Raw genomic sequence first — 26,323 nt, 5'->3', positions numbered from 1 at the left:
GGAGGGGGAGCTGAGGAGGAGGAGGAGGAGGAGCTGAGGGGGAGCTGAGAGGAGGAGGAGGAGGAGCTGAGGAGGAGGAGGAGCTGAGGAGGAGGAGCTGAGAGGAGGAGGAGGAGGAGCTGAGGAGGAGCAGGGGAGGAGCTTACTAGGAGGGGAGGAGCTGGAGAATGATTGTATTTTTTATTTTATGTACATTAAACTCAATGTTTACACTAAGGTAGTTAATTAATCTGTTTTGTGTGTGTTCATCTTTACTTTCAATACTGTAGCATAAAATCTTGATATTGTCGACCTCAACTCGATTAGCAATGTCAACATTGCTTCTCTAAACTGTGTGTGTGTGTGTGTGTGTGTGTCTGGGCCATGTTTGAAAGAAGCACCCAGAATACCGTCTCACTTTTAAAATCTTTATTTAACAGCAGAATGTTTTATTATCGGAAGAAAAAGTTTCCCTAAGAAGTAAGTCCCTCTCCCCATGTAACCGGTTCCGTCCCCTCTTCATCGAGCAGTTGGGTACAAAACACTCATCTCCACGTTTCTGTACCAGCTGAAGATACCTTTGATTCCACCCCGAGACATTAGTAAAAGCTTTAACACGACGGGCTCCCGGGGGGGCCCTTCACTCTTCGGGGGCGCCGTTCACCACCACGCCGTTCCCCGCCCCTCCGTTGACGACGATGACACCGTTGACGACCGCTTCGTTGGCTTTGGTGGACTTTGCGTTGACCTCCACAAAGTGCTCTTTCTTCTTCTCGAGCCCTGATGGGTCGGTGTCGTCTTCGTCGTCGTCGTCGTCGTGGACTCCATTCACACCGTTGGTCTCCTCGTGTGAGCCTGCCCTCTTCACCTCCTCTCCTCCGTTCACCGTCCCCTCGGACGGACGAACCGTCTCCCCCGTCTCCGTTTCCTTGTGTTGGGCGTCATCGCCCTCGACGTCTGGACCTCCGTTCATGGCTGCGTGGAGCTCCACCTCCTCTCTCTCCGTCTCCCGCTGCTCTGGTTCCCCCGGTGCAGAGCGCTCCTCTGGTAGACCGTTGACGGCCGCACTGGGACGGCTCTCCTCCGAGGGTTCCTCCGCGGGCCGGATCTCCTGGCCCCCACTGGGCAGAGCCTCCTCGGGATGTTCTGCTCCACCGTCCCCGTTCTCCGGGCACACAGCGGCTCCAGCTGCTCCTTCTCCTCCTGCCGCCGCCCCTGCAGGCGTGCTCTCTCCTTCCCTCTTGGTCTTGGCACTGACCAGTCTCTCGTTGATGACCTTCACCTTCTCCGTGGCCTCCGCCAGCTTAATCTCCCAGAACCTCTTCTTGAATTCCTGGAGCCTATTGCTACAAATCAAAACATCATCCATGAACAATGCATCCATTTCTTCTTCATAGCATAATAACAATGCAATAATCATCCTAGATGGTAAATGGACTGCATCTATACAGCGCTTTTCTAACCAATGGCCACTCAAAGTGCTTTCACCCATTCATGCGCACATTCACACACCGACGGCGGAGTCGACCACGCAGGTCGACAGCCGGCTCATCAGGGAGCAGTCAGGGTGAGGCGTCTCGCTCAGGGACACCTCCACACTCAGCGAGGAGGAGCGTGGGATCGAACCAGCAACCTCCCGGTTCCCAGCCAACCCGCTCTACCCCCTGAGCCCCATGCCGCCCCCATAACGGAACACGTTTGGTATCTCAGGTGCGGTTAACTGCTCACCTCTGTGCGTTCTTCCTGATCCCTGTGAGTAGCGCCAGCTGTTCCAGAACGGTCTCTGAGGACGGCTTCAGTCCCTGTGGGGGGGGGGGGGGTCAGGGGTGTTAGCACCTGTTAGCGCCTCGTTAGCTCAAACAAAACCACGTGTCACCGGACGAAGCGGGCGCCCTCACCTCCGCCGCCGGCTCCGTCACGTCGGGCGCCTCCCTTCGGCTGCGCTCCACCCGCACGGCCTGCTGGGTAATGGTGCGCAGGAACTCTGCGCTGCCCTTGGTCTGTTTGTGGTCCTCGCCGAACTGAGGGAGAACAGGACTATGAGCGCCACAGACAGACACGCCGACAGACAGCCTCGTGCACCAGAGGGGAAGGCGGGGGTAGGGGTAGGTCAGGTACTGACCATGGCAGAGTATGCCGCCTGGGCCTCCTTCTCGTGGCTCATGGCGGAGCGGTAGTCCCCTTTACTGCACAGCCACTGGGACAGCAGGTGCTGACTGGAGGAGGGGGTGACAACGGGAGAAGGCTTTCAGTGACGCACCAGGGGGGTTTAAACCCATCCAAGATAAACAAAAGACAACGCTGTTGCTCTGTTAAAGGAGCTGTAGGGAGGATTTAAATGCTTTGACTTGAGGGTTATTTGTTAGAAAGAGCATAGCTGTCCTTTAGTGTCCGAAGTGCACTATGAGACCATCTGTGTGGAGGTGACTGCCTGCCTCTTCATGAGCCGACCACTCCCTGCTCATTGCTGACCAATCCGGACATCATTTCTCTGATTGGCCCAGGGAATCCTTCTTGCCTTTCAGTCCCAGGTGTGTGAAGGGGCGCGTGGTGATGATCAACGTACCTGAGCGCTGTGTGGGTGTCGGTGGGGCCGAAGAAGGACATGTTGAGTTTCAGAGCGCTCTCCAGGTACTGCCCCGCGGCCTCCCCGGTCAGCAGCAACCCGAGACAGCCCTGGGGGACGGAACCAGACGGGTCAGCAGAACCACACAGAACCACAACCTCTGCAGACTGTCCAGTCCTGGAGCCATTTACAACGACAGAGAGTGACCTCTGAGGCATCCAAAACCGGGCCTACTTGGACCATTGGTGATTTAATCCAGAGCACCGTAAACCGGTAACTACGGATACGTCGTCTCCGCCCATCCTCTGAGCATTGTGGAACCTGAACACACCTGTGTGTGTGTGTGTGTGTGTGTGCGTGTGTGTGTGAGCGTGTGTGTGTGTGTGTGTGCGTGTGTGTGTTAGCATGTGTGTGTGTGTGTGTAAGCGTGTCGTGCGCTTTGTGTAAACAGAGGAGACCATCTAGATTGTACAATCTAGATGTTTATAAGATGTAATCGAGGCCAGAGTGTTGCCATAAAGCCCAGCAGGATGTGGGTGGCTGGGGTCGACCTACGTCCAGCGTGGCGACGTAGGGATGGTCCTCTCCGTGGACGGTCAGCACTAAGTGGCGGGCCCTCAGGAGACACTTCTGGGCCAGGGCCTTCTCCCCCCCGGCCCCGAGGTAGACCGCCAGCAGAGCCTGAAAGCACCCAGGAGACATGGACACATGAACACAGGGGACATGGACACATGAACACAGGAGACATGGACACAGGGGACATGGACACATGAACACAGGGGACATGGACACATGAACACAGGGGACATGGACACATGAGACAGGAGACATGGACACATGAACACAGGAGACATGGACACATGAACACAGGGGACATGGACACATGAACACAGGGGACATGGACACATGAACACAGGGGACATGGACACATGAACACAGGGGACATGGACACATGAACACAGGGGACATGGACACATGAACACAGGGGACATGGACACATGAACACAGGGGACATGGACACATGAACACAGGGGACATGGACACATGAGACATGAACACAGGAGATATAAACACAGGAGACATGAACACAAGGGACAAGGACACAGGAGACAAGGACACAGTGGATATGAACACAGGAGACAAGGACACAGGGGATATGAACACAGGAGACAAGGACACAGGGGATATGAACACAGGAGACAAGGACACAGGGGATATGAACACAGGAGACAAGGACACAGGGGATATGAACACAGGAGACAAGGACACAGGGGATATGAACACAGGAGACAAGGACACGGGGTCAGGGTTCGCAGCCCCCGCTGTGCGGCGGCGGCGGCGGCGGGGGGGTACTCACGTATTGCTGGATGGTGCTGGGGTGGTCGAAGCCCAGGACCCTCTCGCTGAGCATCACAGCCTTCAGCTGGGCGCTGCGGGCCTGGAGCACAGAGGGGCAGACGCACCGTCAGTCTACCCACCTCCACTCTTTACACATATTGTATTTTGGGTCAGAATGGTGGTTTAGAAAAAAGACATCTCGGGACGTTATTACCAATGAGAACTATTAAGAGTCCGTTTTGGTCCACTGAAGGGTTGCTAGTTAAATCCCTGGTTCCTCCTAGCTGAGTGCCGAGGTGTCCCTGAGCAAGACCACCCTGACTGTCCCGACCAGCCAGCTGTTGCCTTGCATGTTGACCCTCGCCGTCAGCTTGTGAATGTGTGGACGTGTGAATGTGTGTATGAATGTGTGAATGAGATGCAGAAGTGCAGCGGGGTGAGGGTGAGGGTGAGGGTGAGGGTGAGGGTCCTACCTCTGCTGTCTTGCCCTGCAGGAAGGTGACTCTGGCCAGCGTGCTGAGGCAGTGGCAGGCCTCTGGGTGAAGCTCATCACACACACGACCAAACAGGTAGGACGTCTCCTTCAGACGCTCCTGGGCTTGGTCCAGCAAACCTTCAGACGAGGGGACCAGACACAGATACTTAGTAACGCAGTACCAGACACTGTACAGCGAACATACCTGCAGTCAATCGGTGAGGAAATCGAAGAATTACAGAAATCATCACTACATTTCAGGGCTTCAATCTAAAGCAGCAGCTCCCAAACCGGTCTGGCCAAGACCTCATTTACGAGTGTGAAATCTGCACTGTTGTGCATCTGGTTCCACACACATCCTTTAAACCAATCAGCATGTGAGCCTGTGATATCAGCGTCCCAGAGAACGTCTGTTGACCATGAAGACAGACCTTCAGGATGCATCATCAAACCCCCGGACTGAGAGGTCAGCCCTATGACCCCAGGGTGGAGGACCACAGCGCTCTACCTTTCTCTATGAAGGTCTGGGCCGCCCGGAAGGCTTTGAAGGCGTCGGAAACGGGCATGTGGATGTGCTTGACCAATGGGAAGATGTTCAGCACGTCGTCCGGTCCAATGGGAGCCTTGCTTTGGTTGTCCAGGCAGTAGTCTCTGAGCCTCAACTGCCGCAGAGAAGAACGGTTGATTTAGACACAGAGCACAACCTTTTTCAGTGTTTTACACATTTTGTTTTATGTTTTGGATTATATTTGTGACATAAAGATGGTCTTAATCTCTTTGGTATTTGTCACATGGTTAATATAAAACACAAAATAAACAACAGAATATAGACAGTATATTCAGTCTATAACTTTTATCTAATTTCACGGTGAACTTCACGGTGACGTTGGTGCTGGTTAAAGCAGGGCCTCCTTCAACATGGCGGCTCTCAGCGGTGAGGGTTACCTGCACTCCAGTCTTCAGGCAGAACTCCCTGAGCAGGGACAGCCGCTGCAGGCCGTTCTGCTCCACCACGTGGCTCACGCTGGCCCTGGGGACGGGGAACGCGCGCGTTAAAGCTAGGGGACTCATGGTAGAAGCATGAATCTGTCATATTTGTTGAAATTCTTTTTACATCCCGACAGGAATCAAGAAATAAAATAGGCTGAAAAGAAAAAAAACCTCAGGCCTGTAATAAGCCTGTCCAAGCGTTTCATTCGGCCCGTGGGAAATTATTGGACAGCCTACCTGTCCGTCTACCTACCTACCCCCTACCTGCTCATACTCTGCCCATTCACCCAATTACAGACCGAATCTTCCTCAAGGCTAGCAGAACTTTTGCTCAAGCTAGCGAGCTAGTCCCTTGTTTTTGGGGCTTTGGAGGCCTGAAGGGAGGGAGGGGGGAGGGGTTTTGGTTTGATACGTTCAAAATCGAGCTAACGCTGTCTGGTTTCTCTAAATGTCCTACCCTAGCTTAAATGTGCTAATAAAAACATGATATCATTTTTGGTCGCTATAACCCTTAATTCATTAACTTAATTAGCATTGAAATTTATCTCACAGACAGACAGACAGACAGACAGACAGACAGACAGACAGACAGACAGACAGACAGGCAGGCAGGCAGGCAGGCAGGCAGACAGACAGACAGACGGGGGCGGGGCCTACCCCAGGTGGGCCGTGATGTCATAGGTCTCCAGGGCGTCCTGGCGGACCAGGTTCCACAGCGCCGGGCCGGTCAGCGCCGCCCCCGTGGGGGCGCTCCACGCCGGGGTCTCCGACGCCCCGGCGCCCCCACGGCCGCCGCGGCGCTTGGACTTCTTCTTAGGCTCCTCCCCCGCGGTGGCGGGCGTGAATTGGGGAACCAATAGGCAGCAGAGGAAGTGGCTGACGGCGGCTGATAGGCTCCAGACCTCCACGCTCTGCGGAACCGGCGGGAAGACGTTCAGCGACACGAAGCAACATCACAGACAAACCACGGAGCACACAGCTATACCAAACCATCGCTCAACTAAATCATCATTAAGGACCAGGATGAAGTAAGGAAGAGGATTAGGGCCAAATCATGTGATTCTGTTTTGGAGTTCTGACTTTAAGATCAGAAATCTGAGAGTAAAGTCAGAACTCCACAAAAAGAATCACGCGTGTGTATTTCTTTTGATTTCTGAGTTTAAAATCAGAATTCTGACTTTAATCTCTGAATTCTGACTTTAAAGTCAGAATCTTTAGATTAAAGTCAGAACTCCACAAAAGGAATCCCATGTGACCCTGATCCTTCCGTACTAAAGTCACACTCTATCTGTTGTAAACGTTATCACAGTCCACCGGCCCCGTAAGGTCTAACTCCAATCACGTCATTTGGAACGCGTGATGGTGAGAGCAGATCAGAGCGTAGCACGGTACCTGGACGAAGCTGTTGAACACCCTCCTGGCGGAGCGGACCACCACCTCGGCCAGGGCAACCCGCTGCACGGAGACGACCGGACGACAGGACAACAGGACAACAGGACGACAGGACGACAGGACAACGCGTGAGACAGGGGGAGCGTCAACAGGCCTCTCAAAAGGGAAAACCCTGCTGCTGGCTTCAGATGGAAAGCCATGAGGGTACATACTGGTCGTGATATGGATTAATCCTGGTCTGAATTTCCCCATAAAGTTTTAAAATATGCAAAACGGGATGTAAATAAGGACTCAAATCGCCCTGTGTGGGTTAAGGCGTGCTGCATGTCACAACCTGATGGCAGTTGGTGGTTTACAAGCCTGTCAATCAACACAATGTCCCCTGAGGGATCAATAAAGTATTTCAAACACTAATAAACATTCTGCCTTCAGCCAGCCGTAACAGCCACGCCCTTTCATGGAAGTAAAGGGATCCAAGAAGGACTGTCTGTCCTTCACAATAAGACAAACTCACCAGTATGTGCCTCAGGCGTTCCTTGTGCTCTGATTGGCTGATGGCTTTGATCACATGGCCCAGGTAGCGGAGGTTGATGCCCCAGTGGTGCAGGGCCTGTTTCAGGGTGGCGCTGTCCATGGGAACCTCGATGCCCTGCAGGCAGTAGTCCACCTGGGGGAACACACACACACACACACACACACACACACACACACACACACACACACACACACACACACACACACACACACACACACACACACACACACACACACACACACACACACACACACACACACACACACACACACACACACACACACACACACACACACACACGTGTTCACATCCCAGTTCACAACACACCTGGGGGAGCTAGCTCCTCCCATTTCATAGCACGTTTTGTGTTGACTTGACAGCCATCAGAACATAACGACGTCGTCGTAAAACATGGCTGTGAGCCAAGGCGTAGACACCACCTGCTGTTTCCCCGAGCAGCTGGCGGGGGAGGCTGATAACAAAGGCTACGAACAAAGCTGCAAAAATGCTACGACGAAAGTTACACAATTCTGCGAACAAAGCTACACAAATGCTACGAACAAAACTACACAAATGCTACGAACAAAGCTACACAAATGCTACGAAGAAAGCTACACAAATGCTACGAACAAAGCTACACAAATGCCACGAAGAAAACTACACAAATGCTACGAACAAAGCTACACAAATGCTACGAACAAAGCTACACAAATGCTACGAACAAAGCTACACAAATGCTACGAAGGCGGCGGGCCGAGTGCGCCATGGACCCCCGGAGCGCTGGACGCGGCGGCGGGCGGGGGAACGGCGGTGCTTACAAAGTCAGGAATCTGCTGCTTGATGATGAAGGCGGCGGCCTCCCTCAACAGCCTCTCCTGGAGCCGGGTGGCCGCGCTGTCACCGCCGGGGAAGGACACGCCTGGGGACACGGACAGAGCGGCCATTGAGTCAGGTTTACAAAGACCGGTCGTTTCCTAACACTGGATCAAAACACTTCTAGGTTTGTGTGAGTGTGAGTGTGAGTGTGAGCGTAAGCGTGTGTGTGTGTGTTAGTGTGCATGTGTGTGCATGTGCACGTGTGTGTCTGTGCGTGTGTGTTTGTGCGTGTGTGTGTGAGATTGACCGTGAGCGTGCATGTATATGTGTGCACGTGTGTGCGTCTGTGTGTGTGTGTGTGTGTGTGTGTGTGTGAGTCTGTGTGTGTGTGTGCATGTGCACGTGTGTGTCTGTGCGTGTGTGTTTGTGCGTGTGTCTGTGTGTGTGCGCGCGTGTGTGTGCGCGCGTGTGTGTGCGTACCTGGACAGAACACGTTGGGGTTGAAGCGCATCTCGAAGATGAGGTGGCTGACGGAGCCGACCTCCTCACACGCCGCCCTCACTGCTTTGGTAGCGCGGGCGTCGCCTGTGCACGACAAGCGCTCATCGTTAACACCTCATCACATAAAAGACCTCAGACCAGGTGGTACGTCAGTGACCTTTGACCCCTGACACCCCCCGAGTCATCACCTGGTTTTGCGCACTCTTCAAAGCCCCCGTCCTCTTCCATCAGTTCTCTGACCCGCTGGTTGAACTGCGTGTGTCTGCGGAGTGAAGAAGACTCGGTCAGTGTTTGGTCAGAGGGGCTCCGTCGCCCTCGGCTGGTTTCTAACAGAAGAGACGACTGCTCCGGGGGCCTCCAGTGCGCCATGAACACCTCCTCAGCAGAGCTCTTCACATCAGACCAGCGTTGGTGCGACGGTTCCCCTCGGGGACCCCGAGGCGGAGCAGAATGGGTGGGGGGGGGCTTACTTGTGTTGGACGAAGGCGTGCCACAGCTCCCGTCTCAGCCGGCACAGGCCGTGAGGATACCTCCGGGGTAGCCCCGTGTCCGAGTGGTAGCTCTTCGGCCACCGGTCTCCTCCAGCTTCTGAACACTTGGGCCTCTCCTCCTCCTTCACCTCCTCCTTCGCCTCCTCCTTCACCTCCTCCTTCGCCTCCTCCTTCACCTCCTCCTTCGCCTCCTCCTTCGCCGCCTCCTCCTTCGCCTCCTCCTTCACCTCCTCCTTCGCCTCCTCCTTCGCCTCCTCCTCCACCACCTTCTCTTCCGCCGCCTCCTTCAGCTCCTCCTCCACCTCAACCTTGTCCTTCTCCTCCTCCTCCTTCACCTCCTCATCCTCCTTCACCTCCTCCACCTTCTCCTCCACCTGCCCCCCTGCGGTCAGGGCGCGCTCCGCCGCCTCCACCTCGGGGCAGAAGTTGGCGTCGGCGGGCATGGTGCGGACGAGGTCCAGCAGGTAGAAGCGGCCGTCGCCGCCCAGCAGGCCCTGGGCGTCCACCGAGGTGAAGAGGGGCACCTGGTACCCCGCGGGGCCCAGCACCGCGTGCCTCTGCAGGGACAGGGCCTTGGCCGACTGGGCCAGCAGCACCAGCAGCTGCCTGCGTCTGGGGGACTCCTGGGGGCCCGCGTTCAGCCCGTACATCAGACCCCTGGAAGGAGGACAGAGGGGGTAACGTTGTTGTTATCGACAGAGGAACCAGAGGAACCGCGGGCATCTCAGTCTGTCTGCAGAACCAGAACCACACAGAGTTGAACCGCTGGGTGAGCTTCCAGTGAGGAACAGAGAAGGCCGGACCAACAGCGAGTCCCTGTCGTCTGTGTGTTTATATCATGTTCTTCACTGCGCCACACCGCCCTTTCACGTGCACACTTGGCCGTGATGTGTTTCTGGTTCTAAATCTAGTCCAGTCTGCGTGTGAAGCCCTTAATCAGTCACAGTCCCGGAATGTTGCACCACGGCCCACATTTGACAGATTCCGACTCTGAGTGCAGGGTTCACCTCGAGGGGGGCGGGGCCGGAGCCTCCGGGTCCGCCTCCGGGTCCGCCTCCGGCTCCGCCTCCGGCTCGGGGCCGTCCGACCCGGGGGCCAGGCCCTGGGCGGACAGACGCACCCCCCGGTAGTCCACGGTGGCGGTGGGCAGCGTGTGGAGGGCCTGCAGCTCCCCCAGGTCGCTGTACGCCTGGACCCCGCTCAGCTCCAACCGCTGGGCAGCCCTGGAGGGAGGGGGAGGCGGGGTTAAGGAGGAGGCGGGGTTAAGGGGGAGGCAGAGTTAACAAGTCATTACATCCTGACTGATCTCAGGTAAGAGGTCATTCAGGGTCTCGCTGGGCGACTGCCAATAATCGTGAGCGCGCTGAAGAATTTAAGATAAGATACGAGGAGATAAGATAAGAGTTCATTCATCCAAGACGGGTCCTTTTGGCGTCGCCGCAGAATTTGGAGGCCAGCCGAAGCAACAACAAAAAGAAAATGAAAATGGTAAAAACAAAAGAATGTGAAAGTACATAAATGCAACACAATACAGTATTGTACTCACTATACTGTATACGGTCAGAGGATGCAATTATGTGGGTGCAGGACTAACAGTATGTTAACAGTATGTTAGTCCTGCACCCACATACTATCCTACATTATGGGAGGTTGTGAATAATATAACCAGAGGCTCAACGCAGCTAGTGTTAGCATTAGGGTCAGGGTTAGATCCGGTACGGGCGGGAGTCCTACCTGCGGCCCCGCTCCCCCCCGGCGCTGGACGAGCCCTGGCTCATGAAGACCCCCCCCCAGAGGAAGCCCGCCTCCTCTCTGCCCGCGCTGACCGTCTCCGCAAAGCCGTCCACCAGCGTCTCTGCACCCTGGGCCGCCGCCAGCACGAAGGCACTGTTCACCTGGGGGGGGGGCAGAACGCTTTAGACACCCCAGCACTGGGAACGTCTGGATCCTGATCCTGCTCGTTAACCTTCCTCTGCCTGCTACCATTCATTGGTTCTATCTGGTTCCATCTGGTTGTGCTAGGTTGTGTTTGGTTGTGTCTGGTTGTGTCTGGCTCTATCTGGTTCTATCTGGTCCCATCTGGTTGTGGCTGGTTCTATCTGGTTGTGTTAGGTTGTGTTTGGTTGTGTCTGGTTGTGTCTGGTTGTGTCTGGTTGTACCTGGCTCTATCTGGTTCTATCTGGTCCCATCTGGTTGTGGCTGGTTCTATCTGGTTGTTGTAGGTTGTGTTTGGTTGTGTCTGGTTGTGTCTGGTTGTACCTGGCTCTATCTGGTTCTATCTGGTTCTATCTGGTCCCATCTGGTTCTGGCTGATTCTATCTGGTTCTTTCTGGTTCTGCTAGGTTGTGTCTGGTGTTGTCTGGTTGTGTCTGGTTGTATCTGGCTCTATCTGGTTCTATCTGGTTGTGTCTGGCTCTCTCTGGCTCTATCTGGTTATATCTGGGGGTATCTGGTCCCATCTGGTCCCATCTGGTCCCATCTGGTTCTATCTGGTTCTGTCTAGTCCCATCTGGTTGTGGTTGGTTCAATCTGTTTGTGCTATGTTGTGTCTGGTTGTGTCTGGTTGTGTCTGGTTGTGTCTGGTTGTGTCTGGTTGTGTCTGGTTGTGGGTGCGTTACTGCTGAGCCCTGGGGACTGACCTGCAGCAGGGTCCGGTCTCTCCACAGTCTCTCCTCCAGGGTCCCCTGGGGGAGGTCTCTGGCGGCCTGCAGCTCTTCATTCCAGTCTGGAGCCTGACAACCAGACACATACACAAGGCATTTTAATTTGCATAGATTTCAGGCACCCTCAACCATGCAACAATAAAATAAACCTCAATTAATGATATAGAACTATAAAGTTAACCCAAATAAAGTAAGAGAACAAAATCGGAATAGTGCAAACACACCCTCAGATACACCCCCCCCCCCCCCCCCCCCAGACTGAAATTGCTGCTATTTTACAGACTGTAAAACTAAAAAAGAAACTTATGCTGCTTCTCTTAGATTTTATTGGCTATCTTTTTAATATTAGTAATGTCCTTATCTCTTCTCTTCTATGTTTACCTTTAGTGTTGTCTTATCGGTTGTTTAACTTTAGTGTAGTCTAATCTGTTTATCTGTTCACCGTGGGATAGTGAGAAACGTCTTCTCGATGCTCAGTATGTCTACATGTGAAGTGATTGACAATAAAGCCGACTTTGACTGTGATGACCCACGTAGACGCGGTGAGTTTGAGTGGTACCTGCGCGGCCGCCTGCTGGTCCAGCCCCAGCCGGCTGAAGGTGTTCCTCTGGGTCCGGGAGATGGCCGCGGGCCCCAGCCAGCACACGGTGCGGTAGGGGGTGGGTAGCACCTCCGCGGGGGGCAGCTGAGCCCTACAGGGGGGGGAGGACGGAGGTACGGGTCAGAGTCTCTCCAGCGGGTCGACGCAGCCTTCCTCTCTGGGAGTGACCAAGGTCTTAATCCTCTGAGGTCAGTGTCTGCACCCGATTGGTCGTGCTGGTATTGGTGTCAGGAAGGCTCCGGGAACCAGGGTCTCAAGGAGTCCCAAGGAACCCTGGAGGCAACTGAGCCAGACTAACAAACCCGAAACCTCATCCCGAAACATGCATTGGTCCTGTTAAATGGCAAAATGGTAGGACTGCATTCATACAGCGCATTTCTAACCAGTGGCCGCTCAAATCGTTTTACAACGCTGCCTAACATTCACCCATTCATACACACGTTCACACACTGATGGCGGTGGCAGCAATGCAAGGTGACAGCCGGCTGGTCAGGAGCAGTCGGGGTGAGGCGTCTCGCTCAGGGACACCTCGACACTCGTGAGGAGGAGCCGGGGATCGAACCAGCAACCGTCCAGTTACCAACCAACCCGCTCCACCTCCTGAACCACATGCCGCCCCTGTTGCTGGGCTGCTTGTGGCGTTGCCAGAATAGTTAATGGTTGAACAGATCCCTCAACGCCTACGTAGAAGTCATGTGTTCTGGAACCACTCCTAGAAGAACCATGGGCCTTATCCACCCTTCTAGCCCGCGTTTAGAACCAAGAAGGAACCAAGATGGCCGCCCGGTGACTATAAGTAACCAAGATGGCCGCCAGGTGACTATAAGGAACCAAGATGGCCGCCCGGTGACTATAAGGAACCAAGATGGCCGCCAGGTGACTATAAGGAACCAAGATGGCCGCCAGGTGACAATAAGGCCCATTGAATAACGCAGCAGACCTCCGCGTTCCCCTAGCGAGCGGCTACCTGGTCTTCGCGGTGGAGAGGGCTTGTTTGAAGGCAGGGCTGAGGTGACCGAGCAGGTCGGTGAAACAGTGGCAGAGGGGAGACGCCTGAACGGGACGGGGGTCGAACACCTCTTCTGTGGACCTGGAGCAAAGGGAGGAACACGAGGGGGTAGTGAGAGAGGGTCGGTGATTAACTCAGCACAGATAATGGATCACTACGGCCCGAAGACTTCTACCCAGCACATGATTAGATTATATTGTTCACACTACTACTGATATTAAACAAAAAACACACTGCCCATAACTTTTCTTTTTAAATCTATTCTCTAATCTATTCTCTTCTATTACCCTGTAATAGCCTTACTGCTTGGTAGTATATTTATCTTTATATGCATATTATTTTTGCCCTATATATTTGGTTTCCTGTTGCTTGTGATAATAATGTGTTGCTCTGTCCATCTGACAACACAAGACTTGAACTTGAACCTTTCTAACTCCCCAAAGGGCTCTGCACTCTGTGGTTTTTAGTTTTTAAACCACGTCTGTGCAGCACTATAACCTCTTCTGTCACCGTTCCGGTATCGATCGCCTGGCCTGATGGCTCCCAGCCAAGCCTCTCTGGTTACAAAGGTGTCTGCAAAAGACCCAAGGCTCACCTGTTCAGAGTTCACCTTGACTTTGCACAGCCTCCCCCCTTAGCCCTTACCTCCCTACACCCCTCTTATTCACTTACTGTAAGTTGTACCTTCTTGCACTTAACAATAGTACTTAGCATTGTGCAGCGTTGTATCCTAGCTATCTGTGTGTACCGGTACACGGGGAATGGGTTAACCTAGTGATGGTTAGGCCTTGGCACTTGGCTCCATGAACATCCTCACTGTACCCACAGAGATATATTGTTGTTTCTCTTTCGTCTGTCAAATGTACTTATTGTGAGTCGCTTTGGGTAAAAGCGTCTGCTAAATGCCCTGAATGTAAATGTAGATGTAAATGCTACATGACCAGGTGTGAATGCTACATGACCAGGTGTAAATGCTACATGACCAGGTGTAAATGCTACATGACCAGGTGTAAATGCTACATGACCAGGTGTAAATGCTACATGACCAGGTGTAAATGCTACATGACCAGGTGTAAATACACTACGGATAACAAACCCTAAACTAACACGAGCAACATGCAGGTTTGTTACCTATTGACATAGAATCCTTTTGGACACGACGTGACGTCATAGCGGCTTCCTTCAAGGGTCACCACGGTAACGTACAGGAAGTCCCCCTGCAGCTTCCTGTGGCCGGGCGGTGGATTCCAACAGCTGAGGGATAAGTCCCTGAGATAGATGGAGCCCTGAGAGGAGGAGACCAGCGGGTTGGGATCGGGCCTCCACACTCAGTGCCTGGAGTCAGCCCAGCCGGCCGGCTTTGTCTTTCATGATTCATTTATTTGAACTCATTACTAATCTACTATTACCGATAACAACCCTAATCAGACTTAACCTTTGTTGTGCTAGATTATGATACCATTATCTGTCCACTGAGGAGCCTATGGACCTGGACGGACCGGTACCACTGGTACACAGACACAATGGACCTGGACGGACCGGTACCACTGGTACCACTGGTACACAGACACAATGGACCTGGACGGACCGGTACCACTGGTACCACTGGTACACAGACACTATGGACCTGGTCGGACCGGTACCACTGGTACACAGACACAATGGACCTGGACCGACTGGTACCACTGGTACCACTGGTACACAGACACAATGGACCTGGACCGACTGGTACCACTGGTACCACTGGTACACAGACACTATGGACCTGGACGGACTGGTACCACTGGTACCACTGGTACACAGACACAATGGACCTGGACCGACTGGTACCACTGGTACCACTGGTACACAGACACTATGGACCTGGACGGACTGGTACCACTGGTACCACTGGTACACAGACACAATGGACCTGGACGGACTGGTACCACTGGTACCACTGGTACACAGACACTATGGACCTGGACGGACCGGTACCACTGGTACCACTGGTACACAGACACAATGGACCTGGACGGACTGGTACCACTGGTACACAGACACAATGGACCTGGACCGACTGGTACCACTGGTACCACTGGTACCACTGGTACACAGACACAATGGACCTGGACCGACTGGTACCACTGGTACACAGACACAATGGACCTGGACCGACTGGTACCACTGGTACCACTGGTACACAGACACAATGGACCTGGACCGACTGGTACCACTGGTACCACTGGTACACAGACACAATGGACCTGGACGGACTGGTACCACTGGTACCACTGGTACACAGACACTATGGACCTGGACGGACTGGTACCACTGGTACCACTGGTACCACTGGTACCACTGGTACACAGACACTATGGACCTGGACGGACTGGTACCACTGGTACCACTGGTACCACTGGTACACAGACACTATGGACCTGGACGGACTGGTACCACTGGTACCACTGGTACACAGACACTATGGACCTGGACGGACTGGTACCACTGGTACCACTGGTACCACTGGTACACAGACACAATGGACCTGGACCGACTGGTACCACTGGTACCACTGGTACACAGACACTATGGACCTGGACGGACCGGTACCACTGGTACACAGACACAATGGACCTGGACCGACTGGTACCACTGGTACCACTGGTACACAGACACAATGGACCTGGACCGACTGGTACCACTGGTACCACTGGTACACAGACACAATGGACCTGGACGGACTGGTACCACTGGTACCACTGGTACACAGACACAATGGACCTGGACCGACTGGTACCACTGGTACCACTGGTACCACTGGTACACAGACACAATGGACCTGGACCGACTGGTACCACTGGTACCACTGGTACACAGACACAATGGACCTGGACCGACTGGTACCACTGGTACCACTGGTACACAGACACAATGGACCTGGACGGACTGGTACCACTGGTACACAGACACAATGGACCTGGACCGACTGGTACCACTGGTACCACTGGTACACAGACACAATGGACCTGGACCGACTGGTACCACTGGTACACAGACACAATGGACCTGGACGGACTGGTACCACTGGTACCACTGGTACACAGACACTATGGACCTGGACGGACTGGTACCACTGGTACCACTGGTACCACTGGTACACAGACACTATGGACCTGGACGGACTGGTACCACTGGTACCCCTGGTACCACTGGTACACAGACACTATGGACCTGGACGGACTGGTACCACTGGTACCACTGGTACACAGACACTATGGACCTGGACGGACTGGTACCACTGGTACCACTGGTACACAGACACAATGGACCTGGACCGACTGGTACCACTGGTACACAGACACAATGGACCTGGACCGACTGGTACCACTGGTACCACTGGTACACAGACACAATGGACCTGGACCGACTGGTACCACTGGTACCACTGGTACACAGACACAATGGACCTGGACGGACTGGTACCACTGGTACACAGACACTATGGACCTGGACGGACTGGTACCACTGGTACACAGACACAATGGACCTGGACCGACTGGTACCACTGGTACCACTGGTACCACTGGTACACAGACACAATGGACCTGGACCGACTGGTACCACTGGTACCACTGGTACACAGACACTATGGACCTGGACGGACTGGTACCACTGGTACCACTGGTACACAGACACAATGGACCTGGACGGACTGGTACCACTGGTACACAGACACTATGGACCTGGACGGACTGGTACCACTGGTACCACTGGTACACAGACACTATGGACCTGGACGGACTGGTACCACTGGTACCACTGGTACACAGACACTATGGACCTGGACGGACGGGCTGCTCCTCCTGGTACCTCTGTCTGGGAGCTGTGCGGCAGCAGGGCCATGAGGGGCCGCTCCAGGGACCCCGGGAGCAGGTATTCCGGGGGCGTTCCATCCTGGACCCCAGCCTCTGCTTTGGGAACGCTTAGGGAGCGCTTCAGGCTCTGGCCGGTGGGAGAGCCCCCGTCTTTGGCAGCACCTGGAAAACAAAAAGAGCAACAATTCCGGTTTATTATGTCTGTGTTCTAAACCCATGTGATCTGACGAAGGCCTTTGTAGGCCGAAACGTTATCACCAACTCAACATTCTTACTATTGGAACTCGGAACTCGGAACACCTTCTTTTCTCACATGTGTTTAAAACCTGGCCTGGTGCCACACGCGTGTGAACGCTGATGCAGAGTGTTTAACGTGTGTTGGATGCGTGTTTGATGTGTGTTTGATGTGTGTTTGACGTGTGTTTGATGTGTGTTTGACGCGTGTTTGACGCGTGTTTGACGCGTGTTTGACGCGTGTTTGACGCGTGTTTGACGCGTGTTTGCTGTGTGTTCGATGTGGTTAGACATGTGTTTGATGTGTGTTTGACGCGTGTTTGACGTGTGTTTGATGTGTGTTTAACGCGGGTTTGATGTGGTTAGACTTGTGTTGGATGTGTGTTTGATGTGTGTTGGGTGTGGTTAGCCATGTGTTGGATGTGTGTTGGATGTGTGTTTGACGTGTGTTGATGTGTGTTGGACATGTGTTGGATGTGTGTTGATGTGTGTTGGACGTGTGTTGGATGTGGTTAGACATGTGTTTGATGTGTGTTTGACGTGTGTTGGATGGGGTTAGACATGTGTTGGTGATGTGGTTAGATTTGTGTTGGATGTGTTAATATGTGTTGGATGTGTGTTGGATATGTGTTGGATGTGTGTTGGATGTGGTTGGACGTGTGTTGGACGTGTGCCGGACGTGTGTTGGACGTGTGTTGGATGTGGTTGGACGTGTGTTGGACGTGTGTCAGAGGTGTGTTGGATGTGTGTTGGACGTGGTTGGACGTGTGTTGGATGTGGTTGGACGTGTGTTGGATGTGGTTGGACGTGTGTTGGATGTGGTTGGACGTGTGTTGGATGTGGTTGGACGTGTGTTGGATGTGGTTGGACGTGTGTTGGACGTGTGTCAGAGGTGTGTTGGATGTGTGTTGGACGTGGTTGGATGTGGTTGGACGTGTGTCAGAGGTGTGTTGGACGTGTGTCAGAGGTGTGTTGGATGTGTGTTGGACGTGGTTGGACGTGGTTGGATGTGGTTGGACGTGTGTTGGACGTGTGTCAGAGGTGTGTTGGACGTGGTTGGACGTGGTTGGATGTGGTTGGACGTGTGTTGGACGTGTGTCAGAGGTGTGTTGGATGTGTGTTGGACGTGGTTGGATGTGGTTGGACGTGTGTCAGAGGTGTGTTGGACGTGTGTCAGAGGTGTGTTGGATGTGTGTTGGACGTGGTTGGACGTGGTTGGATGTGGTTGGACGTGTGTTGGACGTGTGTCAGAGGTGTGTTGGACGTGTGTTGGACGTGTGTGGATCACCTGGGCTGTTTGTGAGCGTCTCCAGGACGCTGGGGGACCGCCCTTCCTTCAGGGCGTCTTGGGGTCCCGAGGTCCTGAGCAGCTCCAGCACGCGGCCCAGGTGGGCCCTGGCGGACTGCGGGGAGTAGGGCTCTGGGAACACAACGGGTGACGCGTCCTCAGGCTGGGAGATAACGGACTTGATGACACTGTGACACTCAAACTAGAAAGTCAACATAGCCGGAGGGGTCAGAGGATTGCGGTTTAGCAGGTGAGTGGAACAGAGTGTGTGGACTGATGGCGCTCACTGCACTGCTGCCAACTCCAACTTTGGTTCACGTTCAAACAATTCTCATCAAATAAAGCAACTGTAGACACAGGTTAACAGTTGGGTTGGGGGTCTGGAGGTCAGGCCTTATTACACCTGGCCCTGGAGGGAAGTCTACTGTCAGCCATAAAACCACCCTCCAGCTCGTTTTACTCTCCGTGTTTAAACACCACAGAATTGACACACTCAACATATATACCTCTTTGTTTTCTTACGACTAGACCAACAGCACCAAGCGCTGTTGGTGATTGTGCTACAAAAGACGAGATTTAACCAAATGTCTCGTCTGGGATCCTTGAAGCACTATATTATCTTATTATTCAAACATTATTGGAACAACACCCAAAGAAACACGGATCTAACCTTTTGATAACAATAAGTATGAAACAAATATTGGCCAAGTCGCAAGGCATGAATGCACTGTTCCTGCATAAGCACATTTCAATCGCTTCAGAGAACCTCTCACACATTCTACCCGCTGAAGTCTGCGGCTTGGCACCCAGACGTAAGATACAACACTCAGCTAGCCGGAACTGGTTGACCTCCACAAGGTGAGGCCGCTGTTTTACATGCCACTGGAAGCGACTCAACAGCCACTGGGAGTGACTCAACAGCCACTGGGAGCGAGATTGTTGATTACAATAATTATTAGCTTCGGCTCCCATGGCTGTCAATCACAAGGAGGCTGTTTATACAACACATTTTATTCAAACATAACCCAAGACTAGTACGCCAAAAAACACTGCAACATCTAATCACAAGTATGAGTACGAACTGGTAATGCCAAACTGGTTTTGTTTACTCCAAGCCTCCAAATAAGGACATGCACCATGCATTCCTCGCAGCGCTGCAACCACAACGTTCTGCTGTGCACCACAGCAACAGCGCTGGAGGAGCCGACGAAGCTGACGAGGGGCTGGAGGAGCTGGAGCACATCACTGGAGCACATCACCCCGCCGGGCGGCGGGGTGATGTGCTCCAGCTCCTCCAGCAGCACGCTGGAGGAGCAGCCTCGCAGACAGGCCCGCCGTGCCTCGCTCCAGGGACAACGGACCCACCCAATGGGCGAGGGATGTGCTATGATGCAGTGTTGCTATAGCGTGACAATGTTGAGGGGGGGATAATAATTGACCATGAGGTTTTTTTCATGCCTAACTATAAGTCAAAAACCCATTTCAGAGCTTTGAAACAGAGGCAATCAAATACCAATATCAACGTTAAAAGATCTCGCCTGTTTGCCGATTGCCTTGCCTGTATATCTATCTGGAGAGGGACCTTTGTGTACCACTGCCAACCACGGAGCTGGTGTTGATAAGGCCAAACTGAACCAACATCACTGATTACCTGTTGCATTGACATGACGAGGCGAGCGTCTCTGATCCAATCCCGGTATCGTTTGAGCGTTAGAAGGCACAGTGATACTGAGAGAGAGAAGAATGGCTGACAAGTAAACACACGCTACCTTCAACCAGGCGGAGGACGGATCCTGGCCTGAGACCCCTCAGGCTCTTCAGATCCACCAGGGGGTCCAGGGGTGCACCGGCGAGAGCCAATGAGAAGCTGGAGCGTGGACACACCTCCTCCCGGGCCGTGAGGGCCATGACCGTGTCCTGAACCTGCCAGAAACCGTGCACCTGAGGAACACACGGGAGGGCCAGGAGGTCAGGCAGGGGGTCACGTGTTACACATGTGGGTGTGACCGTGTTACACCCACATGTGTAACAGGCGGTACACCATGTGCTACATAACATGTAGCACATTACGTCACAGGTAACGCAAGCTACCTGTCCATCGACAGGTAGCCCTGCTGGCCGGGCGTCCCAGCTTTGAGGTGTGTGTGCGGAGCTCTTTACCTGCATCTCAAACATCTCCAGGCCCGCCCCCTGGACCTTCACAGGAAAGGACGAGTCGTCTGCGTTCATGACGAAGGCCTCTGGGACACCACTGGGCGGGGAGACGTCTGTGGACAGATCAGAGATCAGAGCGTTTTGTCTCTGATGAGGGAAGTTCCTCCAGCCTTATGGAGTGACATCTGACACATGCAGGAGCGGTTAGTACAGATTACTTCATAGCAACCCAGACACCGACGCCAGTGGTGGGAATCCATCTGAGATAATGAGGGCGTCATCATGTGCAATCAAATCCTCATGACTAAGGCTTGAGGTGCTCTGAGTGTACGTGTGCGTGTGCGTGTGTGTGTGTGTGTGTGTGTGTTTGTGTATGTGAGTGTGTGTCTGTGAGAGAGACAGAGACAGAGAGAGAGAGAGAGAGAGAGAGAGAGACACACACAGGTAGAGAAAGAGAGAGAGAGAGGGAGAGAGAGAGACAGGTAGAGAGAGAGTGGGAGAGGGAGCGAGAGAGTTAATTCCAATCCAGTTCAGTCCATGAACACTGAGAAAGTGAAAGTGGGGTGTGTCTCTCCCACACATGTACTACACATACACACAAACACACACCCAGCCACCCCCCACACACACACACACACACACACACACACACACACACACACACACACAGGCGCACACGCACAGGCAGGGTGCAGGACCCAGCGTGTTCCTCAACTCAAGCAAGTTGAAAAACGGCTAAGCTTGTTGAATAAGCATGCGAGTTTCGTGTCGTCTCGGGGAGAGAGGGGACAACCACACCTCTCTCTGGCATGCTGCAGCTTCATTATGCAGAGCGTAACGAGCCCAGCCCCACAGAGCCCTGTTCAGAACCAGATAACAGAGGCAGACACACGGCACCACAGACAGATGCTGCAGCATCATATAAACAAATAGAGAGACATTTTAGACTTTTATAACTGAGCTCGGGGCTGTTTCACGTCTGCATAGCAGCCCGCTGAAGGTTTCCCTGTGTCTGATTGGCTGGGATCGAACCCTCCTCTCGTCCTTTTCCGTCCCCTGCCCAGGTTCCGAACCTCCCTGCGTCGGGGGCCTTTCCTCTCTCCGACTGCCCAGATCGCCACTCCAAGCCTCCATTGTGTCGGCCCCCGCCGGCTCCCGTCCTGCTTCTTCTGATTCCGGTGACTGACAAAGTACTTCTAACGACCATCCTCTCTAAAGTGAAATCTTTGCTTATTTAAACATGTTTATTCACTGTGTCAAACTGACCATCGTGTCACTGGTTCCCCCCAGGGAACCACAGACCACAGACCAGTGGTAAGGTCCAGGGCCCCTGGAGGTGGGGAAGCGGCCAAACCTAATATTTACCCAGCCCCTCCCCTAATGAACTGGGAGGCGAAGGAAACGCAAGTGAGGCTTTATGAGCAACAATGAGCGAGACGTGCGTCCACTAAACCGTTCAGGACGAGCTAAAGAAAGCCTGTTCTCTAAGTACAGGTTGAAGTATAGCTTCAAACCACTGGACTAAAACCAGTACATCTTTAAACCACTGGGCTAAAACCTGTTGGAAGGAGACAAGCCTTCCCCTACAAGGCTGAATCAGAAACAGCAGAAAGGAATGCTGCTTTATTCAGGCCGTGTAAAAGCCTGGTGCATTTTTCTCCTTGGGAGATATGTACCCTGAGCGTGTCAGAGGGCAGTGCATGCCAACAGGGCCCTGCTACCCTGCCGTCGCACGCCCCTGCCAAAGGCCCTCAACAACAGCCCATCTGGGAGTGAGTCAGAGGAGGAAGGTGTGGAAGAATAGAGGCAAACTGTTATAGAAGCACACTGTTATAGAAGCACACTGTTATAGAGGCAAACTGTTATAGAAGCACACTGTTATAGAAGCACACTGTTATAGAGGCAAACTGTTATAGAAGCACACTGTTATAGAAGCACACTGTTATAGAGGCAAACTGTTATAGAGGCAAACTGTTATAGAGGCAAACTGTGATAGAGGCAAACTGTAATAGAGGCAAACTGTGATAGAGGCAAACTGTAATAGAGGCAAACTGTGATAGAGGCAAACTGTGATAGAGGCAAACTGTAATAGAGGCATGCAGTAATAGAAGCATACAGTAATAGAGTCAAACAGTAATAGAGGCATGCAGTAATAGAAGCATACAGTAATAGAAGCATACTGTTATAGAGTCACACAGTAATAGAGGCATGCAGTAATAGAAGCACACTGTTCCACGCAGTGTGACATTTGAAGGATTTCTTACCTGCTTTCGGGTGATTCCTTCCCCCTGCTGGTCTCTTCACTTTGTCTCTCATCTCTGCTGCTTTCAACTTTATATTTTTGGTATCTCTCTCTGTGTTCAGGCGTGGTTCCAGCACTTGTTCCGCACTACGTGAGCACTGTGGTGCAGGGAATGAGACGGAATGCGAGAAGGAGCGTAAAAAAAAAAAGTGAGGTCTTTGCTCAGGGTTTTATGCAGCGTGAGTTATAGTAAATGCACTTCTATTCAGAATGTGGATCCTGCCCCTTTTGCTTCCACAAGCCAGTCAATGAGGCCAAACCCTCCGTTGGAAAGGCCACACCCTCCGTTGCTCAAGAGTCGTCAGGCTACTGTCGGTCCTCAGCCTTCCTCTCTCTGAAACCTACTTTGCTGAACTGGGTGTGTCAGTTCATTCTAACTTGATTCACTTTCCTCTCCCCACTCCACCCTGGCATTACCCTCCCCCTCCCCGGGACATACCCCTGGGTATGTCCCGGAGCAGAGGCGTGGGCCACAGCCCCGTGTTTCACCTGAATGCCTTATCTTAGTTCATCTTATCTTAAGTCTTCTGCCCGTACATGAAGCGGCTCCTCCACACAGACACAGCGCAATCAAGTCAGGAGAAGTTTATATCAAAGTAGTACTATCAATGGAATCAATGGTTTTGAGTGAATGCTATGGTGGGTACATCCGCGCCACGTCTTGGCAGCCTCGCTGTATTTCGTGACAACAAACAAAAGCATACAGAACATGGGAATCCCCGTGGATGGGTTATAGTAATGGATAAAACTAAACGATCCCTTCCCCAGAGAAACACTTTCCTTCATTTAATTTGGAGTACTCACTTTAAGACTTGAAGTCCGAGGTCCCCGTGATCCTGAAGCTCAGAAGACGATATGACCTCGTTTCAGATGTCTTGCCGTTTGTAAAATACGATATAAAGAAGCTTTTGGAGGTTTTCTTGGGACGTTTCTCTGCAACTTCGCTCTGTGCGACGGGAGTGACGTCTGCGAAGGGGGCGTGGCCTCCGTCTGACTGACAGCTAGCCCCGACGTGCTAGCCTAGCCTAGCTTAGCCCAGCGGTGTTTACGTTCTGAGTGAGAGACAGCTCACCCGCCTGAGACCAAACAACCAACGTTGTTGTGTATATTAGGGAGTCGTTTCCAATGGATGACTTTGTGATGTGTTTGATAAGAATGATGTAGAAATGAAAAGGAAGAACCAGAAGTAAGTGTGTGTATGAGTGTTTGTGTGTGTGTTTTTTTCTGTTTGTGTGTGTGTGAGTGTGTGTGAGCGTGTGTGTGCGTATGTGTGTGTGTGTGTGTGTGTGTGCGTGTGTGTGTGCGTGTATGTAGCAGGCAGGCTAACGCCACGGACACTGAGGGCTTTAGTGTTCCCGACGCCCTTGCTGGTTTAGTAGGCGAAGGGACACCGGCTCACCCATGACATGTCCTCTGATTAAACCTTTACACCATGGGAGCACACAGCAAGGTAACAGGACGTCTGTACTGGGACCAGCAAGGTAACCTTCTGTACTGGGATCAGCCGAGTCCAGTCTTACAATCAATGAGCTGCTAGATATACTTTATAACTTTGACTTGTTGTCGCTGTAAGGTGTATACATATAGTGTATTTGAGCCACTATCCAATGATTTAAGTTACATGCTCTTGGGCTGAAATACCACAAACATCCAGCCGTAACGTCACTGTTTGTTTATCTACTGTACGGATAGTGTATCTGATGAGAAACGGAGATCTTTGGACCTGTCCTCTAGGGTCGACTGATCCGCGAAGCCACAGAGTAACTGACAACTAGGTCGAGGTAATGTCCCAGATCCCCGGTACAGAAGGAGTCCTTTCTCAGAAAGACCCCCCCAGCAGTGACTCCGCCTCTCAACCCCAGGCTTACAAACCCCCCCTTCCAGAGGTGAGTAGGTGAGTGTGTGTGTGTGTCTGTGTCTGTGTCTGTGTGTGTGTGTCTTCCAGCATGCATTTCTATATGTTTTTACACGCATGGTGTAAGGGCACATACCAGTACCTATTACCCTCGCGGATACTAAGCTAAGAATCAGATCAGACGCCACTCATCTGCTGCTCAGTGGATTACCTTTACTCAGACAATGTGTGGACAGCTTACTTTCTGGGAGGACAGTGCTGTCAGCGTCAGTCAGAGCGTCCCTTGATGCCACGGCCCCTGGGCAGAAAGGGTTGCCCGACCGACGACAGAGAGGCAGAGCCTGTTGGGCGGGTCGTTACTGTTTAAACCTCCCTCAGTGGAATCTGTTTCACAAGCAGAGCTATGAACTCCAGGATTAGGGTAGAAAAGCAAGCGCGTTTGATCGGACTGCAATCGGTAAATGGATATGCGTAGCTCCAGTCGCTGTGCCTGCGCTTTAATTAATCCAAGAGTTGAATGACCACATGGTCGAGGCTGGGGAACTCTCCCTGCGCTGCAATGATTGTCGTTTGTCACATTATTGTTTGGAAAATGATGTGCTGTAAATTCCATTGTATGTGTGGTGCATTGCATAGTACATACCGAAGGGGTCACATCCCTTTTGTCCTCAAGATGCACTTTCACGCCCCAGATTAGTGTCATAGGATTAGTGACGGAGCTGTGGTGAGACAGAGACACCAACGTTCTCTGTTGTTACCCAGGGGCTAGCCGCCATGCGTACCTTCCTTGTGCAGGCAGCGAAGGCGTGTTCCACTCTGTGGAGATAATGGAAGCAAGTTTACTTAAAAATGTAAGCAATTGTCCCCAGTGGGCAAAACTCAGCGCATATTTGTGTGAGGTTGAGTGAGATTGATGTATTCATCATCAGTGTTGAGTCACAGGAGAGCAGCAGGACAGTGAGGCTCCACCAGGGAGAATGAGGGTCTTTGTGCGGCTGTTGGTGGGGGGGGGGGGGGGGGGCTGTCATCTCCTTTATCTAATGCTCCCAAAGTCCATAATAACGAGCCGGTAGGAGTTCTTGTTCAGTGGAATCCTGGACGAGTCATCGTTATCAGAAATGTGTGTGCAACTGCAAACTTACACAAAGTAAGACATTTTTAAGTGGGTGTTTTGTAACTTTTGAACCGCCCCCAGGCGCCCCCGGTGATGGACGAGGTCTCTCCCTCCTCCACCTCCTCCTTCGAGATGCTGGACATGGAGGCGCCACCTCCCCCCT

The 26,323-nt window shown here is 52.7% G+C and overlaps 2 protein-coding genes across 5 annotated transcripts in view; one reads left to right on the top strand and one right to left on the bottom strand.

Moving 5' to 3' along the window:
- Positions 1-393: 393 nt before the first annotated feature.
- Positions 394-24,153, bottom strand: si:ch211-166a6.5 (clustered mitochondria protein homolog). 4 transcript variants are annotated; one of them, XM_060065612.1, is made up of 31 exons: positions 23,996-24,153; positions 23,154-23,289; positions 20,896-21,002; positions 20,505-20,676; positions 18,736-18,867; positions 17,209-17,375; positions 14,488-14,642; positions 13,315-13,437; positions 12,306-12,438; positions 11,723-11,815; positions 10,818-10,978; positions 10,091-10,306; positions 9,350-9,740; positions 9,260-9,286; positions 9,063-9,199; positions 8,781-8,854; positions 8,572-8,676; positions 8,094-8,194; positions 7,255-7,407; positions 6,741-6,803; positions 6,006-6,259; positions 5,304-5,388; positions 4,867-5,020; positions 4,357-4,496; positions 3,903-3,983; positions 3,101-3,226; positions 2,546-2,655; positions 2,102-2,195; positions 1,878-2,000; positions 1,708-1,781; positions 394-1,325 (listed from the first exon to the last, which is right to left on the bottom strand). In XM_060065612.1, the coding sequence occupies exons 2-31, from the start codon at positions 23,203-23,205 to the stop codon at positions 620-622; spliced, it is 4,509 nt and encodes a 1,502-aa protein (XP_059921595.1). In that variant the 5' UTR covers positions 23,206-23,289; positions 23,996-24,153; the 3' UTR covers positions 394-619. The 4 variants fall into 4 exon arrangements, with proteins under 4 accessions (XP_059921595.1, XP_059921594.1, XP_059921593.1 ...); XM_060065611.1 differs by having other exon boundaries at positions 9,236-9,274; XM_060065610.1 differs by lacking the exon at positions 9,260-9,286 and having other exon boundaries at positions 9,311-9,740.
- Positions 24,154-24,233: 80 nt separating this feature from the next.
- The window catches only part of ddhd2 (DDHD domain containing 2), a 22,304-nt gene continuing 20,214 nt past the window's right edge, over positions 24,234-26,323 (top strand). The window contains 3 exon segments of the mRNA XM_060065643.1: positions 24,234-24,377; positions 24,926-25,077; positions 26,242-26,323. The exon segment at positions 26,242-26,323 is cut by the window's right edge and continues 111 nt beyond it. Of these exon segments, the coding sequence (XP_059921626.1) occupies positions 24,976-25,077; positions 26,242-26,323 (184 nt within the window). The 5' untranslated portion in view covers positions 24,234-24,377; positions 24,926-24,975.

Source organism: Gadus macrocephalus, chromosome 11 (genome assembly GCF_031168955.1).
Source record: "Gadus macrocephalus chromosome 11, ASM3116895v1".
NCBI lineage: Eukaryota > Metazoa > Chordata > Actinopteri > Gadiformes > Gadidae > Gadus > Gadus macrocephalus.
The sequence above is the reverse complement of the archived record's forward strand: the minus strand, read 5'-3'. Positions and strand labels throughout refer to the sequence as shown.